General features: G+C 40.1%; 1 protein-coding gene across 7 annotated transcripts in view; it reads left to right on the forward strand.

Moving 5' to 3' along the window:
• The window catches only part of CADM1 (cell adhesion molecule 1), a 342,992-nt gene that overhangs the window by 48,498 nt on the left and 271,245 nt on the right, over positions 1–23,249 (forward strand). The window contains exon 1 of one of the 7 annotated variants that reach the window (XM_020897642.2): positions 18,280–18,418. The exons of the other annotated variants lie outside the window; for them this stretch is intronic. Within the exon in view, the coding sequence (XP_020753301.1) occupies positions 18,295–18,418 (124 nt within the window). The 5' untranslated portion in view covers positions 18,280–18,294. Of the gene's footprint in view, positions 1–18,279; positions 18,419–23,249 lie in introns of those variants that run through there. 7 annotated transcript variants of the gene reach the window in all.

Here is a 23,249-nt window from a genome sequence, read left to right on the forward strand (position 1 = left end):
TTCTGTATTCTGTACTGTCCACATCAGGCTTTGCAATTTTTATATATTCTTGCCAGAATGCACTTATTCATTAGCTGTTTTTATTAGTGTTACGGTTGAGATGACATTTTCCATTCGAAACTCCAATTTTCTGTGGCTTTTAATTTTACAAAACAATTACCTATCAGACTGAAACTCCTTAGGCTGGTTTTCCTCTCAGAAAAGAGGTTTGGGGGGAGGTGTTAAAGTCTGTTCTACTTTTCTTGGCAGCCTAAGCATTTAGATTCATGTAAGTGCTCTTTAAATAAAGTTGCAATTGCTTAATTATTTAAATAAACGGGAGCTGAATTATTTAAGGGTTTTCTGGCAAGACAGAAGATCCCTTTCTCTCCTACCCCTCACTCAGTATTTGCCATCCCATTTTGTGTTGGCCAACAAAGAATGAAGTTTTCACTCATGTTTTGCTTTTGCTTTATCTGTGAATCTAGGTGCATTTTGGGGAAATCCTACCCAGGCTTAAGCTCATGGATTTTAAAATTTCAGTTTGCAATTTTAGTTTATTGTCAAATGCTTACTTTTAAGTTATGTCTTATTATGTAACATGGTTAAAATGAAGCCTTTAATTAAATACAGCTCTTTGGGCATCTGCAATGTGAAAGGGAGAGTAGCAGAGTGGAAAGAATACAGTTTTGGAATATGAAAGACCTGGCTTGGCATTAATGTAGCTTTATCACCTTTGCAGAGTTATTTAAACTGCCTGAGCGTCAGCTTCCTCTTCTGTTACCCACCTAATAGGGTAGGGGTAAGAGGGTTAAGGAACCGTATAGGAAAATCTGACGGTATCTAGTGGTTAGTAGACACTCAATATGCAGTACCTATGAATTCTATGCCAGGCATTCTGCCAACTTTTAGGAATTCTGAGGTGGTTAAGACAGAGAGATTTCTGTCTTTACTGAGCTGGTAGTAGTCTGGCAGTGGCGAAGCAGAGGAAATTTCAAGCAGGACTAGTCTGAGCAGAGGTAGGTTTGGAACCATGGAAGTTGGTTATTCGGTGAACTGTTAATGTTCCAGTGTGTTTAATCTTAACATCAATATAATTGGAAATATTAAATTGATGTGGTGTTTTTGAGGTGTATAATACACATGACATATATTATTTCATTTGATCCTTGCAAAACCCTTGTGTGGCAGAAAGGGATTACCTTCTCTATTTTATAAGGGATTTGAGTGATTTACCCACATTCATATAGGTAATGGAAGAGCCAGGATCAAAGTCTGGGTTTTTGCATTTCCTGTCCAGTTCTCTTTCCACTGTATCATTCAACTAGTGGTGTAGATCATTTATATACACAGAAGCTAAGCCTTTAATGATAATTTAATGAGATTTTAAGGATGTTCTTTTTGCTTTTTTTTCCCTAAACTCAAATTTGTTTTTATTCAAGTTCATCTGACTTAAGATAAAATTATACAAAATCAAATTGAGGTTTTACTTTAGTCTCTGTATATAGGTCACTTACGACCTTGTAATTAAAAAGAAAATAAATAGTTTGGATTTCCCTGGTGGCTCAGACAGTAAAGCATCTGCCTACAATTTGGGAGACCTGGGTTTGATTCCTTAGTCGGGAAGATCCCCTGGAGAAGAAGTGGTAACCCACTCCAGTACTCTTGCCTGGAAAACCCCACGGGGGAGGAGCCTGGTGGGCTGCAGTCCATGGGGTCACAAAGAGTCGGACACAACTGAGTGACTTCACTTTCACTTTCCCTCTCATCCGAGTAACGTAGAGTCAAAATCTCACCCTTGAATTTTAGTTAGAGTGTAGGTTCCTTTTTGTATTATGTTTTATGTTTTCTTACTGAATGGACATATCACTGGTTAGACATTCAGATTTGCTGAGTGTACAATGAATAGCCTCATCCACCCAGTTCTGACTGTTCTTCTCCATTAACGACAAGAGTAAATATTTTGGGGGAGATATTCTCTTTAAAGGCCCACTCTTGTTTCACTATACTTGATTCAAACCCGTTGGATTTTTGTTGACATTTTCAAGATTATAGCTCTTGGGCCATCATTGATTTTTAAAAGTAAATGCATGGACGAGAAACTAACCACCTCCACCTCTCACCCCACCCCCAACCACTTGCATCCTCTTTGTTCCACAGAAACTGTGCCACCGTGCCAGTTACAGGATGCTCAGTACGCAAGGCAGAAACATGGCCCTGCTTCTTCGAGAGCACTTTTTGAACCTGGGGAGTTGCTTTTGGATTCTGCCAGTTATTGGCCTTCCCCAGTGAAAATGCAGAACATGCATGTGCTGTCAGCTTGATCTTTGAATACGAAGTTGCTGTGAATGGATGGCAATGCTAATGTGCCAGCGATCTGTGAAATACTTTACCTTGTTGGACACACAGCAAATTAACAGGTTCTTTCCTTTTCTGAGGAAGAGAGTTTGCAAGAACTGGCTGCTTCAGGGCTCGAAGGGAAGATATTTTACAGTTGTTCCTTTCAGTTAGGAAAGAGGTAGCTCAAGTATGTGGGTTGGCTCCGCTGGTCACAGAACTTCTGTAGCCTTCCTGGAATACTGGAAGATTTTCCTCAGGGACTTGACTCTGTTGGAACCTTTTCCACAGTTGAGAGAGTCATTGAACATTCCAGAGGCTTTGTTCACATTTTGAATTTTTTTTTTTTTAGAAGAGAGAAATATTTATTTAACATTCACTGGTATTAAACACTTGTCTTAGTACTTCGTTAGATTTGATCATCGTAATAAATACGATTCCCATTTTATAGATGAGTAAAGTATAACTTAGAAAATTTATAACTTGCTTAAAGTTGCATAACTATTAATTGATAAAAGTGAGAGTTAAAAATTTTGTTGAACTGTATAGAAAAGGTACATATTATTCATGCATGTCTCTAAGTATTACAAAATGAATTATTAGTGAAATTTGTTGTTCAGTCACTAAGTTCAGTCTGACTCTTTGCAACCCCACGAACTGCAGCATGCCAGGCTTCTCTGTCCATCACTGTCTCCCTGATTTGCCCATACTCGTGTCCACTGAGTCAGTGATGCCATCCAATCATCTCATCTTCTGTCGCCCCCTTCTTCTCTTGCCCTCAATCTTTCCCAGCATCAGGGTCTTTTCCAGTGAGTCTGCTCTTCGCATGAGGTAGCCAAAGTATTGGAGCTTCAGCTTCAGCCTCGGTCCTTTCAATGAATATTCAGTACTGATTTCCTTTAGGATTGACTGGTTTGATTTCCTTGCAGTCCAAGGGACTGTCAAGAGTCTTCTCCAGCACCACAGTTTGAAAGCGTCAGTTCTTCAGTGCTCGGCCTTCTTTATAGTCCAACTCTCATATTCATACATGACCATTGGAAAAACCATAGCTCTGACTATATGGACCATTGTCGGCAAAGTGATGTCTCTGCTTTTCAAAATGCTGTCTAGGTTTGGCATAGCTATTCTTCCAAGGAGCAAGTGTCTTTTTAATTTCATGGCTACAGTCATCATCCCCATTGATTTTGGAGCCCAAGAAAATGAAATCTTGACACTGTTTCCACATTTTCCCCATCTATTTGCCATGAAGTTATGGGACTGGATGTCATGATCTTAGTTTTTTGAGTGTTGTTTTAAACTAGCTTTTTCACTCTCCTCTTTTACCTTCATCAAGAGGTTCTTTAGTTCCTCTTCACTTTCTGCCATTAAAGTGGTATCATCTGTATATTTAAGGTTGTTGATGTTTCTCCTGGCAATCTTGATTCTAGTGAAACTAGATTCTAGTGAGATCAGGAATTCTAAGAACTTGTGTTAGTTGTCTACTTCTGAAATTTATTTAGTTTTTTAAATTGAAGTATAGTTGATTTACAGTATTGTATTTGTTTCAGATGTACATCAAAGTGAGTCAGTTATACATATATGTATTTATATATGTATTTTTTCAGGTTATTTTCCACTGTGGATTATTATAACATATTGAATGTAGTTCCCGACACATTTTGAGCTCTTAGCACATTTTTATTTAGAGTACATATGGTGATTTTTCACCAGACACTTCCTTAGTGTCTTTTATCTATATTTTTTACCGCCCCCCCCCTTTTTTTTCCTTTAAAGTACTTCTGTTCTTAGAGGTACTCCTGCTCCCTTGCCATATAGGCACTTTTTTTTTTTTTTTTCCTCGAAATGCACTGAAGGTTTGCAAAGAAATGATTATGGAACTTTTCAATGGGGGTTTCTCATGAGTTTTTTTAGGCTTCATGTATGAGGCTTTTTGAGTTTATTTTGACTTTGCAATTGTGAAAAAATGGAAGGGCCTAAAGCTAGGAGCTGGTGCAATCCAAGAAGGAGTTGCCGTATTGATAAAAAGAACCTGGAAAAGAGAGCCCAGGAAGAATAACTTCCCCATCCTTTGAGGCCTTTTCCCGTTTCTCTTGTTAGGGAAGTCCCTCTGCCATCTCTGGATGGAAGGAAGGTCTGAAACTTCCTCTTCAGTCCTTCCAAGAGATCAAAAGTTTTTATTTTATAAGCCTTCTGATTGTATATACTGTCAAGAAAACTGGGTAGGGGGCAAGGAAATGGTTTCTTTCTAAAATATCAGAAGATAGGGTGCAGGACTTGTCCCTTAAGATAGAAGGTAGACAGAAAAGCAACAGTAAATGACACATCCTTTAGGATGAAATTTGCCCAAAGAAGTGGTTTTTTACCCTCTCTCGTAGTAGTGTCCTGAAGTGAACTCTTGCAAAGACCCAGAGTCTTAGCCTCACATAGAGGAAGTGGGGTCTTGGCAGCAGGCAGGAGGATCCTGGCCTCCACTGGAAGGGCAGGCATGTGCCTTACGTCCCATCTCCTGCTGGAATTTAATGGGCTTTTTGATTTGTCATTTTGCCAGGAGCTTTCAAGGAATTTGAAACGTGATATGATCCAGTGTCATTGCATTTTATGAGGTTACATTGAAACTCTTTTCCTTGACCCCCCCGGCAAAACCAGCTTCTTAGGATTTGAAGATATTTTTAAAACATAGCACAAAAGTGAATATGAAACCCTGAAAGAGAAATGTCTGCCTGGCAGATTGTGATTCTGCTCCAAGAGGAGCAGTTTACTTCCACCTTGATTTACCTGGCAGGAGAGTGTCTCTTGCAGGCTCTACTGAAGTTTTTCTTAAATTCCTCTACTTTGAATTGTGTCTCTGGGAGCCATTCATCTTTGTCACCTGCTTTACTTCTGCTATTTTTAGCCAGGTGCCAAAGACCTTACAGCTTTCTCAAGTGAAGGATAAAGAATTAAGATCTGTTGTAAACAAAGGCTCATCACAGAATTGTTTTTCTGCTGTTAGAGCTTCCTTCAAGTTTTCCTTTGAGTCAACTTTAATTGCCTAGAACCTGGAGGAGTTAGACTTTCTAGGAGAGAGGCCTTTGTCAATTTTGCTTCCAAATCCTTGGAGACGAAAGGGCTTTTTTTTTTTTTTTTAAGAATATTCTAGTAGTAGTGATGGCTGCTCTTCCATCCCTGTTCTCACGTTATGTGTGCTCAGTCGCTCAATCATTTCCGACTCTTTGTGACCCCATCAACTGCAGCCCGCCAGGCTCCTCTATCTATGGGATTCTCCAGGCAAGGATACTGGGGTGGGTTGCCATTCCCTTCTCCAGGGGATCTTCCTGACACAGGGATTAAACTTGTGTCTCTTGCATTGCAGGTGGATTCTTTCCTGTCTGAGCCACCTAACGATAGATTATATACAGTCATTTAAGAAAAAAAAGTGAGTGAAAGTGCCTTCCAGATCTAGGAGGCTATCTTATATGTTGGTTGATTTTGGAATTCGCCAGTATTTTTTTAGCTTAAGACTAATCTTGGGACTAAGGAATTATAGTGTTTCAACTTTTTTAGGCTGCTGTGTGTTGGGGGAAAATATTCATGAAGCCTTGCCTCTTTGATTTGGAGTTGTGACCAGAAAGTATGTTTTTGGTGTATGAATAATTTGCAGCCACCTCTGGGAAGAAAGTTAAAGACACTTGCCCTGTGATGAGTGTCTTTCATTCCATGTGACCAGTGTATTTACGTGACAACTAGACTAACTCTACAACTAATGTAATTTTTTCTAGGAAATTAGATTAGATTAATCTAACTAAACTAATATAATTTTCCATGCAAATGTTAGATGTTTACAGGTTTGGTAAGGAAGTGAGTCTACTACCTCTGAATCGTTTCTTTCATCTAAATGTTAATCACTCCCAACTTCCCCCCTTAAAAATTATTTTGGAGACTGAATTATAATAGGTAATTCCCAGTAGTGATATTTCTTTCCCATGTACTTCATACTTATATTTTTTTCTTTTTTAAAAGACAAAGAAAAAATATACAGTGAAATATTACATGTACATGGAACCCAAAAATTGTATTTTACTCTATTATTCTTCCAAGTTGAGTTTTGTTCTGGTCTTATTTTTATCTCTCCATCTATGTTTGCAGGGCTGTCTGCTTCCCCCAAGTGTTAATGTAAATACATTTTATTTTGAGACAGATCAGTTCACTTCCCTCTGGAAATCCATTCCTATAATGTGGTAAACCTCAATATAACTCTCTGGTCCGAATGACATTTCATAACTGTTTACAAATCAAACACACTGTTGATATTAAATGACAACATTTAATGCTAATGTCAACAATTCACTTAAGTCTCATTTCATTAAAATACTCCTGATCTGGAAAGAAGCCGCTTGTCTGAGCAGATAAAGCACTTGACTTTCACCTCTAGTTTCCAGGTGAAAGTGCAGTTGGTGAGCTATAATTCAGATGGATTTCATAGCTTTTGGCCGAAGGGATTGGTACTGAAATCTAGTTCACATAATCAGAGTAAATCTTGGGTCATCTGGATGAGAGAGAGCATCCAAAACAGGTTTTGACTTTATTCTGTGTTTAAATCAGTTTGTCTCTGCAGATTATCCTCCCCAAATCTCTGGTATAAGAAAGTTAAATAAGAAATTAACATAGTGAAGAAAGTTAACACATTTCCCCCCTCCATTTCTTATCCTTCACAGTCAGCTTCAAGCCCTTCACACTTGCCTTAAAACTATTTTGAGAACCTTTCTGGTCCCTTCTGGCACTGGATGTGCTGCTGGGTCCTACCCAGGACCCTCTTAGGAGACTGGCTTTTAGTGTTTTCCAGAGTGTAATCTTAATTTGTGTACTGGTCTTTATCCACATTTTCCCCTCTGATAGTTTCCCTGTAGTTAGGAAAGAGGCCCAACCCAATTAGGAGCTCCGTCTAATGCCTACATTAGCAAGGACAAGTGCTTCCCACACTTGCAAGGTCATGGTATCTCCACTTCAAGAGTAGCCTCTTTGTTGGGATGACACGGGCCTTATGCTGAAGCCTATGAATAGTCTATAACTTGAAGTGGTCTATGAGGGACATTTGCATAAATAATAATAGTTGCTGCTGTTCTGTGAATAATCCTGTTTTTGTTTCATATAACTCATTGAAGTGTAGGGCTGGGCTGCAGATCGCCATCTAATCCCTTCTTGTGTTGCATCTCCTGAGAGTCCTCAGCCAGTACAGGATAATGGGGAGGCAGATGGGGGGGTGGCACGCGCCTCCTGGCTGGGAGGAACTGACATCCTCCAAAGGCTGCAAGTAAAACTCTGAGATTGTGCTGAGTGTACACATACCTGTGTAAACGCAGAAAGACCTTGAGATAAATTACAGCCCTTTCCACAGTGGAACCACGGCCACGTGAGATAAGTGGTTGTTAGGCTTCTCTCAGGTCTTGATAACTTAGGGAAGGCAGATAATTAATACAGTCACGATGACAGTGGGCCATAATTGGCTGTGCGTTACAAAGTTTAGACATATCCCTCCCTCCTTTCTCCGGGAGAAAGAAATTGCTCTAGCATATGTGTGTAGAAGGCATAAAACTTGCTACAGTGGTATTTTTATTTCCAAATTATTCTTAAAGCTATTTAAAAGTCACCACAGAATGTGCTTTACAGAAGCAATTTCATGGCTCCTTTAGGTTTTTGTGCAAATCCAGATAACTGAAATGTTAGCCCTGATTCATTATTGAAAAGGAAGGAAGAACACCAAAGCAGATGGTGAAGTCCAGGTACAGTATAAAGGACCTAGGGGTTGGGGATTGGATCTCATCAGAGACTCTTCAGTTCTTTCAAAGAATCTCTGTTGTGATTGCTAGTGTAAGGGGCATTTGAAAGATGATTCTTCTTTGAGAAATGTTTCTGAACTTTTAACTTGCCTGCTTAGAGTCCTGTTAATACTCACTGGCAACGATATCCATTTTCCATTCCATGAGATCAATTTGGAACTTGAGCGTAATTTTATTTCTGCTTCACAGTTCTTAAAATCCTGTTTGGAAATGTCATTAGGAGGATAAGGGATATAATGAAAAATACGTTTTCTCATGTACCAAATCAAAGTATATAGTTATGGAGCTGGCTATCTATACCGAACAACAGTTAACAAAATGAATCGGCGGCTTTTTGCATTTGAAGTTGTATAGTGTAAAATTCAATGAAACATTCAATAACTGGAAAGATCACATCAGCATCAAGGATGCATTTAGCAGGTTTCCTCCTCCCATATTACCAGAGTAGAGGCATAGTTTAGAACCAAGAATAAAAGCTGTGAATGAAGTTGAGAATTGTGGGAGGCCTGGAGGTAAAAAGTAAGTAGCAGTGACTGTGCCTGGAAAGCCAAACTTGGAAGCAGGTGGAAAGAAATGGACCGAAAGATGGGCCTTTGGGGACTAGTATTTTATAAGAATGGTTCTCTTGTCACATCTTCTATTGAAGCCTTGAAGTCATATTTTGAAACTGGCATCGGTTAGACCCCTCCTTAGGGGAAAGGATCTTGTTTTCAGCAGTTGAGCTTGCCAGGTCAAACAGAGTGACTGTATCCGATTCTCATGTAGTATGGAAAAACATGGGATGGATGAAAGGAGCTCTCTTTCTATCCAAAAAAATTTTAACAGCTTTTTAGTGTGGGAAGTTATTTCATAAATAAATGAATTGAGTGATTAAATGAACGAATGAAAAAAAAATAAATGACAAGGTTGTTTTTTTCCTAAACAGGTTTTGTTTGCTGTCAAGAGATCTGGCATGATCTTGTTTTCTCTGGTATAAAATGAAAAATCCAACAAGAACGCATAACTTTTAAGGGGTGTGTTTGTGTTTGTTTCACTGTATTATATAAGAAACTGTTGAACTCACTAAAATGCTTGGAACTATAAAGTTAAGCCGTTTTGAAATCTTACCCTGTTACACATCGGTGTAGAGAAATACATGTTTTCACATAAAACACCATGAGCATTAAGTGATGCCACTGTTGGGAAGCACACCTTGCCATCTCAAGCAGTAGATGCAACTTTTAAGAATGCAAACGTGCAACACTGACAGTGGAAAATTACAGAAAGCTCACATACTCTCAAATTTTCTCCATCTGGGTTTTCAGTAGGGGCTACTTCTGCTTCTGGCTCTTCTCGGGGGATAAAACAGTTTTACAGGACTGACCTTAGTGCAGAATGGACAGTAATTCAAAGCCCTGAGGGGGCTTAAGAAATGAAGGCAGCTTATTGGTTTTGGCAGGGGAAGGGTTGACTGGTAAGACCGTTGAGCCCCTTAACTGGAAACACTGACAGGCTGAGCAGAAAGCATGTGTGCTATACCAAGCATGATCATTATTTTCATTGGCAAAATGTATTGCTCACAGTTTTGGGTAGTCTGTCCGTTTTGTCAGTAATTTAATCTAGGTCGGAAAAGGCATGGGGTGGGACTGCTATTGTTGAGCATCCCTGCAGGCATTGCTGGCGGGGTCCATTCCAACTTTTAATGAGGAGCCTTGCTTTATGTTGGGGTCCTGCGGTGGCGCACAATATCTATTTTGGGGTGTTTTAACATGGGGGTTAGCTCTTGAAATCGGACAAGGTGCCTGCCTAAAAGACGATGAGGTTCCCCTCACCCCCATCCAGTTTCTGCTCCTGTTAAATAGATAATTAAGTGAGACTTTTAGACACAAGTGAAAATACAGATGACATGGGATTGTGTCAAAGGTGAGATAGCTTTTCTTTCAGAGAAAGAATAATTCTGAGGATTAGAAATAAAGAATTTGAAGACAGAAACAATACATTTGAGATTTTCTATTTTTATAGTAATTTCATTTCAAAATATGTGCCAACAATACATGACACCTTGAATAATGTATTTTTATACTCCTTTACCCAAGAATTAAGCTGGTACATTTGCAAGATGAGGAAATACGTGTTGGGTTTGTAATATTGCTGCTAAACTCACTGTTTCCTCCCCTGGACGTGGAGCTCTCAACCCCATCCTCTAACACAAATCCATCAGTTATTCTAGGATAGGTAATGTTCTGTATTTTCTATGATTTTTCAAAATATTGTAATTTATTATTACCATGAGTTGAGACAAGAGGAAATAAAATGACTGCTATTTAAATTTTTTAACATACTAATGAATTTGATTCTTTAGGTCATTTTGGAAATATCCTTGGCATGAAAAAGAAGGCATTTTCACACTTTGTCACATTGTCTTAGGTTAACCAAGGTAGTTGCAAAAAGCATTTTCTAAGCTGCATGCTGAATAAGGGACAGTTCGTTGGAAGGCAGTGTTCTTTTTTATTCTGTTCATATATTGGACAGAAACTTTTGGGGCATTCTTTTCCTACTTATTCATTACTCCACTGACATCATGTAGGGATTTTTGTAATAGAAACAGGTTCTTGTTCTGGTCAGTAGAATGAAAAAGGGAAAGGAGTGCATTTTAGGAATCGGGATGAGAGAGACTCCAGCATATATGGTTGTTACAGGTTTAGTCACTTAGTCATGTCTGACTCTTGCAGCCCCACGAACTCTAACCGCCAGGCTCCCCTGTTCATTGGATTCTCCAAGGCAAGAATACTGGAGTGGTTTGCCATTCCCTTCACCAGGGGATCTTTCCTGACCCAGGGATCAAACCTGGGCCTCCTGCATTGCATGCAGACTCTTTACCAACTTGAGCCGCCAGGGGTGTGCTGTTTATTGAACATAAACTATGTACATCGGGCACTAGTCTATGAAACTATTAATCTGGGTCCAATTAAGAGAGAAAGCACACAGTTATTTGAAGAGGTAAAGACTCATTCACTTGAACAGGGCATTGGGATAATGAGGGATTTGCTGGTACGATTTAAGGAGAATCTAGAGTGTAGGAATAGCAGATATGGAGCAGCCACTGTACCGAGGCTGGGATGGAGAACCCCAGGAAGAGCCCCGTCCTCCTCCCCCAGGCGGTCCTGCGGCGGGCACAGTGTGGTACACTGCGGCAGCGGAGCCTGCTGGGAGCCTCTTCTCTAGGATGCTGGGGGAACCTGTTCAGTAGAATGTGTCTCTCGGGAGGCACTTTGATACAGAATTTCCCTAAAGAGCATGCTGGGCAAGCCGCAAGCCTCTGGCTGTTCTTGGTCAGTCAGCTCTCCTGGACCTGAGGAATACGTGAGCGCCTCGGGAGCTGGATACTGGAGAAGCCTAGCTCCTTCTGCAGTGTCCCTCCGGCGCCCTCTACCGACAGACTTAACAGGGTGTCCGTGGGTAAAGAAAGAACGTTTAAAAGGCTCAGATTAGTCTTCTCAGAGCAGGCAAAAAGGGTGAATTTGAGGTCGAGAGGCAATAAACCAATAAAGACTCTTGGAGTCCTTTGGACTGTAGGGAGATCTAACCAGTCAATCCTAAGGAAATAAACCATGAATATTCATTGGAAGGACTGATGCTGAAGCAATACTTTGGCCACCTGAGGTGGAGAGCCAACTCATTGGAAGGGACCCTGATGCTGGGAAAGATTGAGGGCAAGAGGAGAAGGGGGCGACAGAGGATGAGATGGTTGGATAGAATCACTGACTCAGTGGACTTGAATTTAAGCAGACTCCAGGAGATAGTGAAGGACACAGGGACGCCTGGTGTGCTGCAGTCCATGAGGTCACAAAGAGTGAGACACAACTTAGCAACTGAACCACAACAAGCCAGCACCCAGCAAGGAGATCTATGCTGCTTTTCATTTAAGCCTAAAGAGACGAGGACTAGCTACTGTTTATCCCTCTTCAACAGGAGAAGAAATTGGTTTAAACTCAAAGAGATTAAATGACGTATTCAGGGCCACATAGCTAATAAATGGCAGAGCCACACTTCAAACTCAGATTTATAACTTTTAAGGCCTATGTTCTTTCTACTGGCCTCTTTGAAGTGCAGATGTTTACAGTCCAATGTGGAAGGTGATAATTGTACCAAATACCCTTGTCTAGGTAATATATCAGAGATCATATATTTAGTTCATCATATAGTTCAGGTCCCACTGGACCTACAGACAAGAGGCACAATCATTTGTTCTGTTTTTACTATAGTTGATCATATTTTAGGTTTTAAAGTGATAGGTTGTACCTATTTCATTGGCATCCGGAAGCCTCTTAATAACCATATCGTAGTCGAGTTCAGGCTCCATACCTGTTTGGCCAGTTGATAGCTCCCAGGGTCTCAACCTGGGCTCTCTGGAGGGTAGGGGAAGATGGTAGTGAATTGGCTTTTTATTTGAAATGTTACTTTTTCTTACCCCAGCCTCTCTCCCCAAGACTGCCTTTCCAGGATACTCTGCTCTTGTTTGTTTGCTGGTTGAGGCTGAATTTGTAACCCTGTTCTTCTGGAACCTCTCTGGTCCTGTTAAGCTTCTTACTTTCACCTCATTTGAGATAACAGATTTACTTAAGATTTTTGTAAAAGAAGTGTTATTTTCATACTGATTTACACTGTAATTTTTACAGCTACTTTATCTTTGGCCTTGAGGTGAATTACTTAACCTCTCTGGGGCTTAGTTCTTTTCTTTCATCCATTCTTAAGTCTGTAAAGAGGGGTGGCCTTTCTAACACTCCTCTCATCCTAAAAACACTAAGTGGCTATTTCTAGTTTAACATCTTTTGGCAGCAGTTCCAAACACGTGAGCTTTTGGTTGCCTGATCCTGTCCCTGGCAAGTAGTTGATGAATTACAAATAAATGGAAAACAGTATGATGTGCTGGTGAGAATGTGGCTTTGAAGTCAGATCCACGGGGGTAGAAATCTTAGCACTGAAACTTCATTGTTATGAGGTCTTGGCCGGTAATTTATTTTTCTGTGTCCTAGACTGTTATTTTGTGTCATAGCCACAGCAATGCCTGGCTCATTGTATTCACATGAAGTAAGAGAAATGATACAGTTCAAGCTCTTTATATAGCTACTGGCACATGGTAGGTGTAAGCTCCTTAAGGCCAGGGTCCCATCTCGTTATTGCAGTTCAGTTGCTCAGTCACGTCCAACTCTTTGCGATCCCCATACTGCGGCACACTGCCAGGCCTTCCTGTCCATTACCATCTCCCGGAGTTGACTCACACTCATGTCCATTGAATCGATGATGTCATCCAACCATCTCATCCTCTGTCGTCCCCTTCTCCTCCTGCCCTCATTCTTTCCTAGCATCAGAGTCTTTTCCAGTGAGTCAGCTCTTTGCATCAGGTGGCCGAAGTATTGGGGCTTCAACTTCAGCATCAGCCCTTCCAATGAGTGTTCATGGTTGATTTCCTTTAGGATTGACTGGTTTGATCTCCTTGCAGTCCAAGGGACTCTTGATCATCCTTGAATTGCTTGTGGGCACTCAGTAACATCCTTACTTTGAACTAAGATGCTTACATCCACTAGGAGAGTCCTTTCCAAGCTGAGTATCTTTGTCAAGTAAACACTTTTCGTTGGAATAATAGCCTTGGAGTTTATTTTATAAGCTTGATTGTACATATTATTGTGTCTTTAACAGTACATCTTTATAATTTTATTAAATTTCTTGTCAGTTTTCTGTCTGATGACATGATTTTTTTAAAAAACCACTCTTATATGGCATAATAGTAATAATAGTAACATTATTAAGGATTCACTGTATGTTAGTCATTAGTCCAGGCAATTTATGTACACTGATCCTTTAATACTTATACCCTTGTTTTAATCTTCACCTCTAGACGGGAAACTGAGGCACCCACAGGTTGAACAACTTGCCTCAGATCATGCAGCTAGCATGAGGGGGAGCAGCCATGCGACTTTCGAGCCTCTGTTCTCCACTCTGATATTGAATTACCTGGTTCAGTTTGAGTTTTGAAACACTTCATCAGAGGTCACTGATGAAAATCCAATCAAATTCAAATCAGCCCAGTCTGGAATGAAAGGGAAGGAAGGTGTATATTTCAAAAGCAGTTTGACAAAATCTATTTTTAAGTCTTTAAATATATTTCTGGGGGATTGCCTTCCTCCTTCCAAATAACTTCTGAGATCAGGATAAGCAAAAGCCAAACATGTGTAACTGTTATGTTTTAATATTAGAACTGTCTTTGACGCCAGGGTCTCTTGCAGTAGAGTTTGGTCTTCTTGCATCCCTCACACTTAGCCTCCCCTCTCCTCTCCACATCCACGGCCCTGAAAGCAGAACAACAGCAGTAACGGCTTCAAGCTCTGTGCATGTCCATCTTCCCTGTGTGGGGTCTGGGGTTAGCTTCTCCCTGTAGTGTCCTAATCTGTGTACTGACATTGTCTTTGCTGTGTAGTAGTAGTCTTTTAAATATGAGGACGATAAAGAGGATTTGATTTCCTACTGATAATGTGGAATATTAGTAATTTAATTTCACAATATTGATGAATTAAAAAAAAGGGATCAGTGGCTTATTCTCATATTATGTTAATGAGGCCCCAAAAGTTGTCTTCTGGCTCCCGCCTCTAGACAATTTGGAGATAGAGACCCAGAAACTCAGGAACCTGAACGAAGTATGTATTCCGATGCCAACAAGCTTATTCTGTTTCTCCCTTTATTTTAGTACCAGCGTGATTTGCACTGTTAGGGAAAAGATTGGCTTGGTAGACTTTAGGAACCACTTTAGTCAGTGTGGATAAATGAAAAAACACAAGTGATCAGCTTTCATCATGACAAATGGAAACTGTCATTTAATTTTTATCCCCAATTATACAGCTCTGGGACCAATTTTTCAGGTGGAATGTTGGAACCATTAAAAAGAAATAAGTAAACTATGCCATATTCCATCATTTTTCTGGCAGCTAACCAATGATCTGTAGCCTTATTACATGTACGTTTTTATAGAGATATTTTTCTCAAGTTTGTAGAAAGCTTTATTAACTCTTTACTGATTTCTTCTGGAATGTGTTTTTCCAAATGAATTTTCTGTTTATCACTGAGTGTTGGTTGGGATTTACTTTTGATTTTGACTGGCAGCTATTTTCATCTTTTATGTTCTTCGATTACTAGAATTGCATGGAGCAGTGTTTTTTTTTTAATTTCAACTAGAGTTATGTTAATTGTCCTAATGTTGGCTACAGACTATGTTCATTTGGATTTCAGAATTGATTAGAAATATTGTACATATATAAAACTCAACCACTCACCTCTCATCTTCTACCTTGACTTGAAAAAACGTGGGTACTTCCTTCTGTGCTCCTATAGCATTTTGTCCATTCTTCTATTGTAGCACTTCACATGTCATGTTATACTATTATATCTGATTTCCTGTTCCCAAGTATTCTGAAATTTCAGGACTATGGGCAGCCTTACAATTTGGCTGTTTTATCCTTGCATCCACAAACACAGCAGAATGCCTGGTACATGTTAGATAGACAAAAAAATATTTTTCTGGAAGCCTGATTCAATGCTTTCTATTTCTTCTTTGGGAGATATTTATAATTAAAAGTTCTTTAACAATATTGAAATCCAGCATCTTCTGAGGACATTAAAATCCTTTATAACCATGTATTTAATTATTTTTATTCCATCTAGAAAAATTTTGCACATTACAAGTAGTCTTTGAATTTTAAAGGTGAGAGAAATTGAGATTACAGGTTACTAATGATTTGCCAGCTATTAAAAACTCCAGTGATAGCACTATGTGTGAAATCTAAAATATGACACAAAGGAACCTGTCTATGAGACAGAAACATGGACATAGAAATTAGACTGGTGGTTGCCAAGAGGTTGAGGGATGGGTGAGGGAAGGATTGGAAGTTTGGGATTAGCAGATGCAAACTGGTATAAATGGTTAAAACAAAAAGATCATATTGTATAGCATGGGGGACTGTGTTCAATATCCTGTGATAAACCATAATGGAAAAGAATATGAAAAATAATTCATATGTATGTATAACTGAGTCATTTTGCTGTGTATCAGTAATTAACTAACATGACATTGTAATTCCAACTATACTTCAATTTAAAAAAAAAGACCTCTGGAGAGAGGCATGACTGGGGTTAGAACCATTGACTTCTGGCTTCCATAACAAAAGAAGTTTGGGAAAAAAAACTCCAAGTTACACTTCGGGACTTAGTGCTCAGACTGTACACTCCACCGTTACTTGTATTATCACATATACCAGTGATATATTTTTGATGCATAATTAATGTATAAAGTGGTGGTCAGAGTGATGGTTTGAAAACCAGGTTGTTTGTCTTTTACAGAGCTGGTTAATGGATGGGGCCTATTAACTATATTTATCTACATGTGGATTTTTTTTTTCTCTTGCTTCAAATCTTTTCCCCTTCATTCACCTGATTCATAAATCCTGGGAGTCTTTGGCTCAGAGCTGGAGAATGTTTGTCTGCTTGATGTTAGCATCAGAATAGTTAAATTTAGTTTTCAATAGAAGAGGTCCTGGAGTGTATTGTGAACTATACGAAGCATTTTCTTCAGCTCTATGCCTTGGCATATGCTTGGAGGAGAAATGTTACCCTTTTGTACCTACGTACAGATCTGTCATCTGGTACTGTTACCATTAGAATATGCGAGTAAGCTTATAAACATGCTGATGAGAGGACTCATGGCTTGGAAACTTGTTAAGTAAAAGGTGTTAGATCATGTATCTTGTCCTCAGGGGCTCTGGGCTAAATAGCTGCACTTATCCTTATTAATGCCTGCAGACTTCTGCTTCTGAAGATGCAAATGGCCTGTTGTATCGTACGAGGTTTCTTTTAGACAAGCTGTTTATTGGGAATATTAACAGCCTGATATTAGCTTGGCAAAGAGCAAAAAACTTAGCATTTCGGGAAATAAATGTACATGATTGCTGATCTGTCATAAATCATTGCTTGTGGTAGGTATCTATTTTTAAGGCTACATTAGGTCTTCCGATGGGAGGAAGAACTTCGGATTTGGCTAATGTACCTGCACTGATGGAGGGAGGGTAATATCCTGTCTGTTCTCTTGTGTTACAAATGAGAACTTTTCTTGAAGAGCTGGAGGAGACCTTAGAGACTGTACTCGGCGTGAAGCTTAGAAGTAGCCTTTTCACAGAGTCACAGATGTAGAAAACTGTCTGTGGTTACCTGCGGGGAGAGGAGGTGAAGGATAAATTGGGAGATTGGGGTTGACAAATACACACTACTATATCTAAAATAGAGAACTAATAAGGACCTTCTTACTGTGTAGCAGAGGGAAGTCTACTCAATGCACACTCTGTAATGTCCTATCTGGGAAAAGAATCTAAAAAAGAGCATGGATATATGCATATGTGCAGCTGATTCCCTTAGCTGTACCACAGAAACTAACACAGCACTGTAAATCGACTACACGTCAATACACTTTTGAAAAAAGTAGGCCTTTTCGTGTTTAGCTAGCCATGTTAGAATGGTCTTATACACATTATGATGATAGTGATTGTCCCCTGTAACATCCACTCCTCTCTTCCTTTCCTTGCATCCCAGAGTCTAATCCTTGCTTGTCAGTTGGCCATTTAGTGTGACGTCCTTGACTGTGCACAGTCTTAATAACTTCTCTAATATATCAGATTATTTTTTAGACTTTATTTTTTTGAAATTGAAGAATAGTTGATTTACAATGTTTTGTCAGTTTCTGATTTACAGCTGTATATGTATATATTTGTTTTCATATTATTTTTCACTATGGTTTGTCATAGGATATTTACTGTAGTTCCCTGTGCTATACAATAGGGTCTTGTTGTTTATCAGTTCTATATAAAATAGTTTGCATCTGCTGAATCCCAAACTGCCAATTCAACCTCCCCACCCCGACTTGGCAACCCCAAGTCTGTACGCTATGTCTGCGAGTGCGTTTCTGTTGTGTAGATGTGTTTATTTGTGTCATGTCTTAGATTCTACATGTAAGCGATATTGTATGATATTTGCCTTTCTCTGACTGATGTCACTTAGAGTGATACTGGCATTGTTTACTCTTTTATATCATGGCTGAGCGGTGTTCTACTGTATATGTGATTTCAGCTGTTTAAGCATCTCCATGCCGTTGTCACAGGCTGTGCCCTCAACCTTCCTTGTCATCCTGGTCGCTGACGTTCGGCTCCGCAGCCGCTCACCCTGCACCTCTATTGCTGTCATCGTTGCTCCATCCCCTCGGCCCCCAGGTAGAGTTACCGTCTCACCATGCTGTGCCCCACTCCCCTCTCCTCTCAGCCTGCTTCACACTTCCCTTCCCACAGAGCACGCGGTCTTATGTGCCTTTCCTTTCGGCATACTTTTTTATACTTTGCTATTTGTTCACTGGGCTCCATGTTGGACTGAGTTCTGTGAAAGCAGGGATCAGACCTTAATGTATCATAGAATTTGGGGTTCCTAATATAGTGCCCAGCTCTTAATAATATATGTTACTGAATGTGTATTGCTCCTATCAGCTTGAAGTAACTATCACTTTTGTTTTTTTCCTATAGGTATAACTTTTAGGATATCTGATTACACATTGTTCATTGGACTTAAGATCAGTTGAAACTCTTAGGACTGTCATAGTTGCCTGGTACTGGGTTTTATATAATACTAGAGATTGTAAAATAGCAAGAGGGATGCTGAAGGGGTCCCTGAACAACTTTTCACCGACTTCAGAGTCCATGTTTCCCTCTGAAAATATTAACCTGCAGTGTCCAGGTAATTGATATAAATGAGGGCCAGTATTTTGCTCACTTTCTATAAAGTTCGATCATTTTCACAGATTGACTAGCACCATGAGCAGTTTTTTCGCTCAGAAAAATCCCTTACCTGATCTTCTATGTCATGAGAAAAATTCACCTGTTACTCTAAAGCAGTGAGCCTAACCTTTTCTCTAGTGTTTCTGCAGTTCCATGCAGAAGTTAAAATTATTAAATGTCTTGATAGAAATCAAAGAGTGTTCTAGTTTTCTTTCAATCTTGTTTTTATCTCATGGCATGCTAAGTATCTCTGTAAATTCCATTTTTTTTCGAATGCTCAGACCTTCAAGGCATTCTCTTCTTTGCTGAGTTCCACCCTTCCGGATGCATATCCCCGTCTATTCACATAAGTGGAGAGACCCTCAACCAGCACCTACAGGAACAGGCCTGAGAAGGCTGGGACTTCACTGTTTTACAGTTTTGTTTTTTTTTTTCCTAGGAAAAAGACACATTTCTATTCCCTATTTCTAAGAGTGGTGACTGCTAAAATCTGGAACTAAACTTAGATTGAAAGTGAAAGTTGCTTAGTCGTGTCTGACTCGTTGCGACCCCACGGACTATACAGTCCATAGAATTCTCCAGGCCAGAATGCTGGAGTGGGTAGGCTTTCCCTTCTCCAGGGGATCTTCCCAACCCAGGGCTGAAACCCAGGTCTCCCTCATTGCAGGTGGGTTCTTTACCACCTGAGCCACCAGGGAAGCCCAAACTTAGATTACTCCTTGAAAAAATGAAAGCCAAAGGGCCACTGAGCATCCAGTTTTCTCAGAAGCTCCGAAGGAAGACTTCAGGAAGCAGAGTCCATTGATTCGTTATTCAAACGGTGGTCTCATGGTCCCATTGGACCTAGCGACTCACTCCATGGAGTACTGGTCTTTGCCCCAAATTCACCTTTACTGCCTTTATGGAGTTCGTGCACACATACTTACCTGTGAGGAGGAACAGTTCACGTCTCTCTGAAGTAGTAAAGCACCCTATTGCATTTAGTTGATTCCTTAGAGACTTTCCTGGGTGGAGTGTGTCATTTCTGTCTTTGTATTTGCTTTATTTTTCACTCCAAACTTAGCAGGTATTTGCTGAGCACCCATTGTGTACCAGGCACCATGCTGGATATTGGGATACTGGTTAACAGACAGATAGGATGCCTTTCCTCCAAGAACTGAGTCTAGTGACAATAAGGCCCTGAAACAGTTGCTGCATATTATGTATGATAAGTATAGGGAGAATCTCTGTCAGGGGATGAAATGTGTGCTGTTTGACGTATTGATGCAGTGATGATATATTCTGAACCAAAACCCCACAAAAGGTTATGAAAAATGGAGATTATGCCAAATAATTTTTTTCTGACAAAATCAAATGTGGGTGGAGATATTGAGAATATAGTTTGGACATTAAAATATATGAATTTCTTGGACATTTCAGTCACCCTGGTGGCTCAGATGGTAAAGAATCTGCCTGCAATGCTGGAGACCTGGGTTCTGTCCCTGGGTCAGGAAGATCCCCTGGAGAAGGGAATGGCTACCCGCTCTGGGATTCTGGTCTGGAGAATGCCATGGACAGACGAGCCTGGCGGGCTACAGTTCACTGGGCTACAAACAGTCAGACACGACTGAGCAGCTACACACACACACACACACACACACACAAGTACTAAGAAATCAGTGCTGCCTTGGCAAATTCAGGATAAATGTTTGCTGTTCTTTCTGATTTCTGCTACTTGTAGAGCTGTTAATACAGGGAACAGATTTTAAAAAATTTACAAGTGTATAATAAAAACATAACAGAATTTATTAAAAATATGATTTACTTTAGAAATTCTGAACCCTACTCCAATGTTTTGATGGGAAAAAATAAAGTATACAAAAGTGAGCAATTGTTCATGTTCTTCGTGCAGATATTATGAAAAGACCTTCTGTGCTACTGTAGTGTAATGGATTCCCTCTCTCAAAACACCACTTGGCTGTGCTTTGTCACTAGAGTTGATCTGACAATTTTCCCATAGATAACTCTGAAATGAGTACACATTCATGACTTTGCATAATAATTGTATGCCTTTAATATTGCTGAGGTCAGCATGTGGACATCTCTGCAAAACAGTAATTAAAGAATTGGTTCTCTTAAGCTGCAGTCTGTCAGCAGAACACGTCCTTTGAGGCCACAAATAGAAATATGTAGTGCTTCAGTGTATTTGTTGTTGTTATTCAGTTGCTCAGTCGTGTCCGACTGTTGTGACCCCGTGGACTGCAGCACACCAGGCTTTCCTGTCCTTTGCCATCTCCTGGATCTTGCTCAAACTCATATCCATTGAGTTGGTGATGCCATCCAACCACCTCATCCTCTGTTGTCCCCTTCTCCTCCTGCTCTCAATCTTTCCCAGCATCAGGGTCTTTTCTAATGAGTTGACTCTTCGCATCAGGTGGTCAAAGTATTGTAGCTTCAACTTCAGCCTCAGTCCTTCTAGTGAATATTCAGGATTAATTTCCTTTAGGATTGGCTGGTTTGATTTCCTTGCAGTTCAAGGGACTCAGTGTATTAATCCACAGCAATCAGTGAACCACAGACCAACAAGAGTAGTCTCTTGTCTCTAGTCTCTGGTGAAAGAACTAGAAGGGAAACATGTTTAAAGTCATGAATGGGCTCTAGACAAGAGCATCTATCTGGTCTACCTCTTACCTGCAGTCAAGGTTACACCTAAATCATCAAAGATGGATGAACTTGCCAGGTGGTGCTGGTGGTAAAGAACCCACCTGCCAATGCAGGAGACATAGTAGATACAGGTTTGATCCTTAGCTTGAGAAGATCCTCTGGAGGAGGGCATAGTTAACCCACTCCAGTGTTCTTACCTGGAGAATCCCATGGACAGGGGAGCCTGGTGGGCTACAGTCCATAGGGTCACAAAAAGTCAGACATGACTGAAGCGACGTAGCACACACTAGGCTCTTTTTAAGATGCCATGGCACCAAATCTTTGGGTATATGGTCTTCCTCGTGCCCCTAATATTAACCTTCCCTCCACCTCAAGGTGCTAGTGGTTAACCTGTCCTTGTAAAATCGTCGCACTAAGAGCCTCTTGCCGACGTAGTGCTGGAGGCTTATAGGTTGCATGTTTGAAAAGTCCTTTGAGTTGGAATAGGTTTTGTAACTTCTTTGCATGGCAGGAAGAAGCCCCTCTGATGACTCACTGAGCCTCTCTTGGAGTGGGTGCTCTGATGATAATGCGTCACCTTTAATACTGCTTGACAGGATTTAACCACACATGCAACAAATCAATGCAGTCTAGAGTACAGATGCACTTGATCTATATTGTTTGTCTTCTTTTGACTGATGCAGACCAAAAAAAAAAAATACTTGATAGCTTCTTGGTTGATACAGCTTTGGTCTGAAAAGCAGGCTGTGATGTATTTAGGGGTGCGTATGGCCAAGGCCTGAAACAAAGAAGATATTTACCAGTCTGGACAATAAATAGGCAATATCTAGCTAAACAGTGCTATAGGAGAAACCTGGTTCTTTGGCATATACAATGTTATGTCAGAGTTCTCTAATACTTTATTACTGTCTTTGACAAATATAGCTCACTAAAAATCATAAATGATCGTTTTAATGAAAGTTGCATCATTTGTGAGTGGTACTTGCCTATACTTATTTTTAGAGCTGTGAAAGTAAATTAGAAATAAGGCTGATGGTTCTACTTTCTTCTTTTATTTGTTTTTTGCCCCTTCCAAACCTTCATGAACAATTTTGACTGTCTGATTTGTTTCATCGTTTCCTTCCACTGCCTGTAGAACATCTGTTGGAAAATAATGCTTGTCCTGTCAGTTTCCAGAATCAGCAGCAAACCAAAGTGTGTGTTCAAGGTGGGTGCCAGCATTGCTCTACTGCTGCCACCGGGCTACTGGAAAGATGGGATTGATCCTATTGTGGTAAAATTCACTTTTAGAAACGATCTGGACACCTCGATTCAGGAATAGGACGTTCATCCCAAAATGGACCAAGCAGAACACCAGCAAAGATGTGATTTTTGGTCCGAAGGCACAAATACAGGATGATTATTGCCTGTTATTTAGTGTATGATTCTTTGTTCTAAGACTAGGTGATACTGTTTTTGCTGGAAGCTCACAACAGATCAATAGTAATTTTGTTATGGGCCAGATGTCAAAACAGAAATGTGCTCTCAAATCCCACCGACTTGCTATGACTAGTATGCTAAAATAAATTCGCTCAGCAATCAGGCATTTCACAATACTCCCCTAGTTCTGTTTTTTTTTTTTTTAATTCACGTG

Source organism: Odocoileus virginianus, chromosome 10 (genome assembly GCF_023699985.2).
Source record: "Odocoileus virginianus isolate 20LAN1187 ecotype Illinois chromosome 10, Ovbor_1.2, whole genome shotgun sequence".
NCBI lineage: Eukaryota > Metazoa > Chordata > Mammalia > Artiodactyla > Cervidae > Odocoileus > Odocoileus virginianus.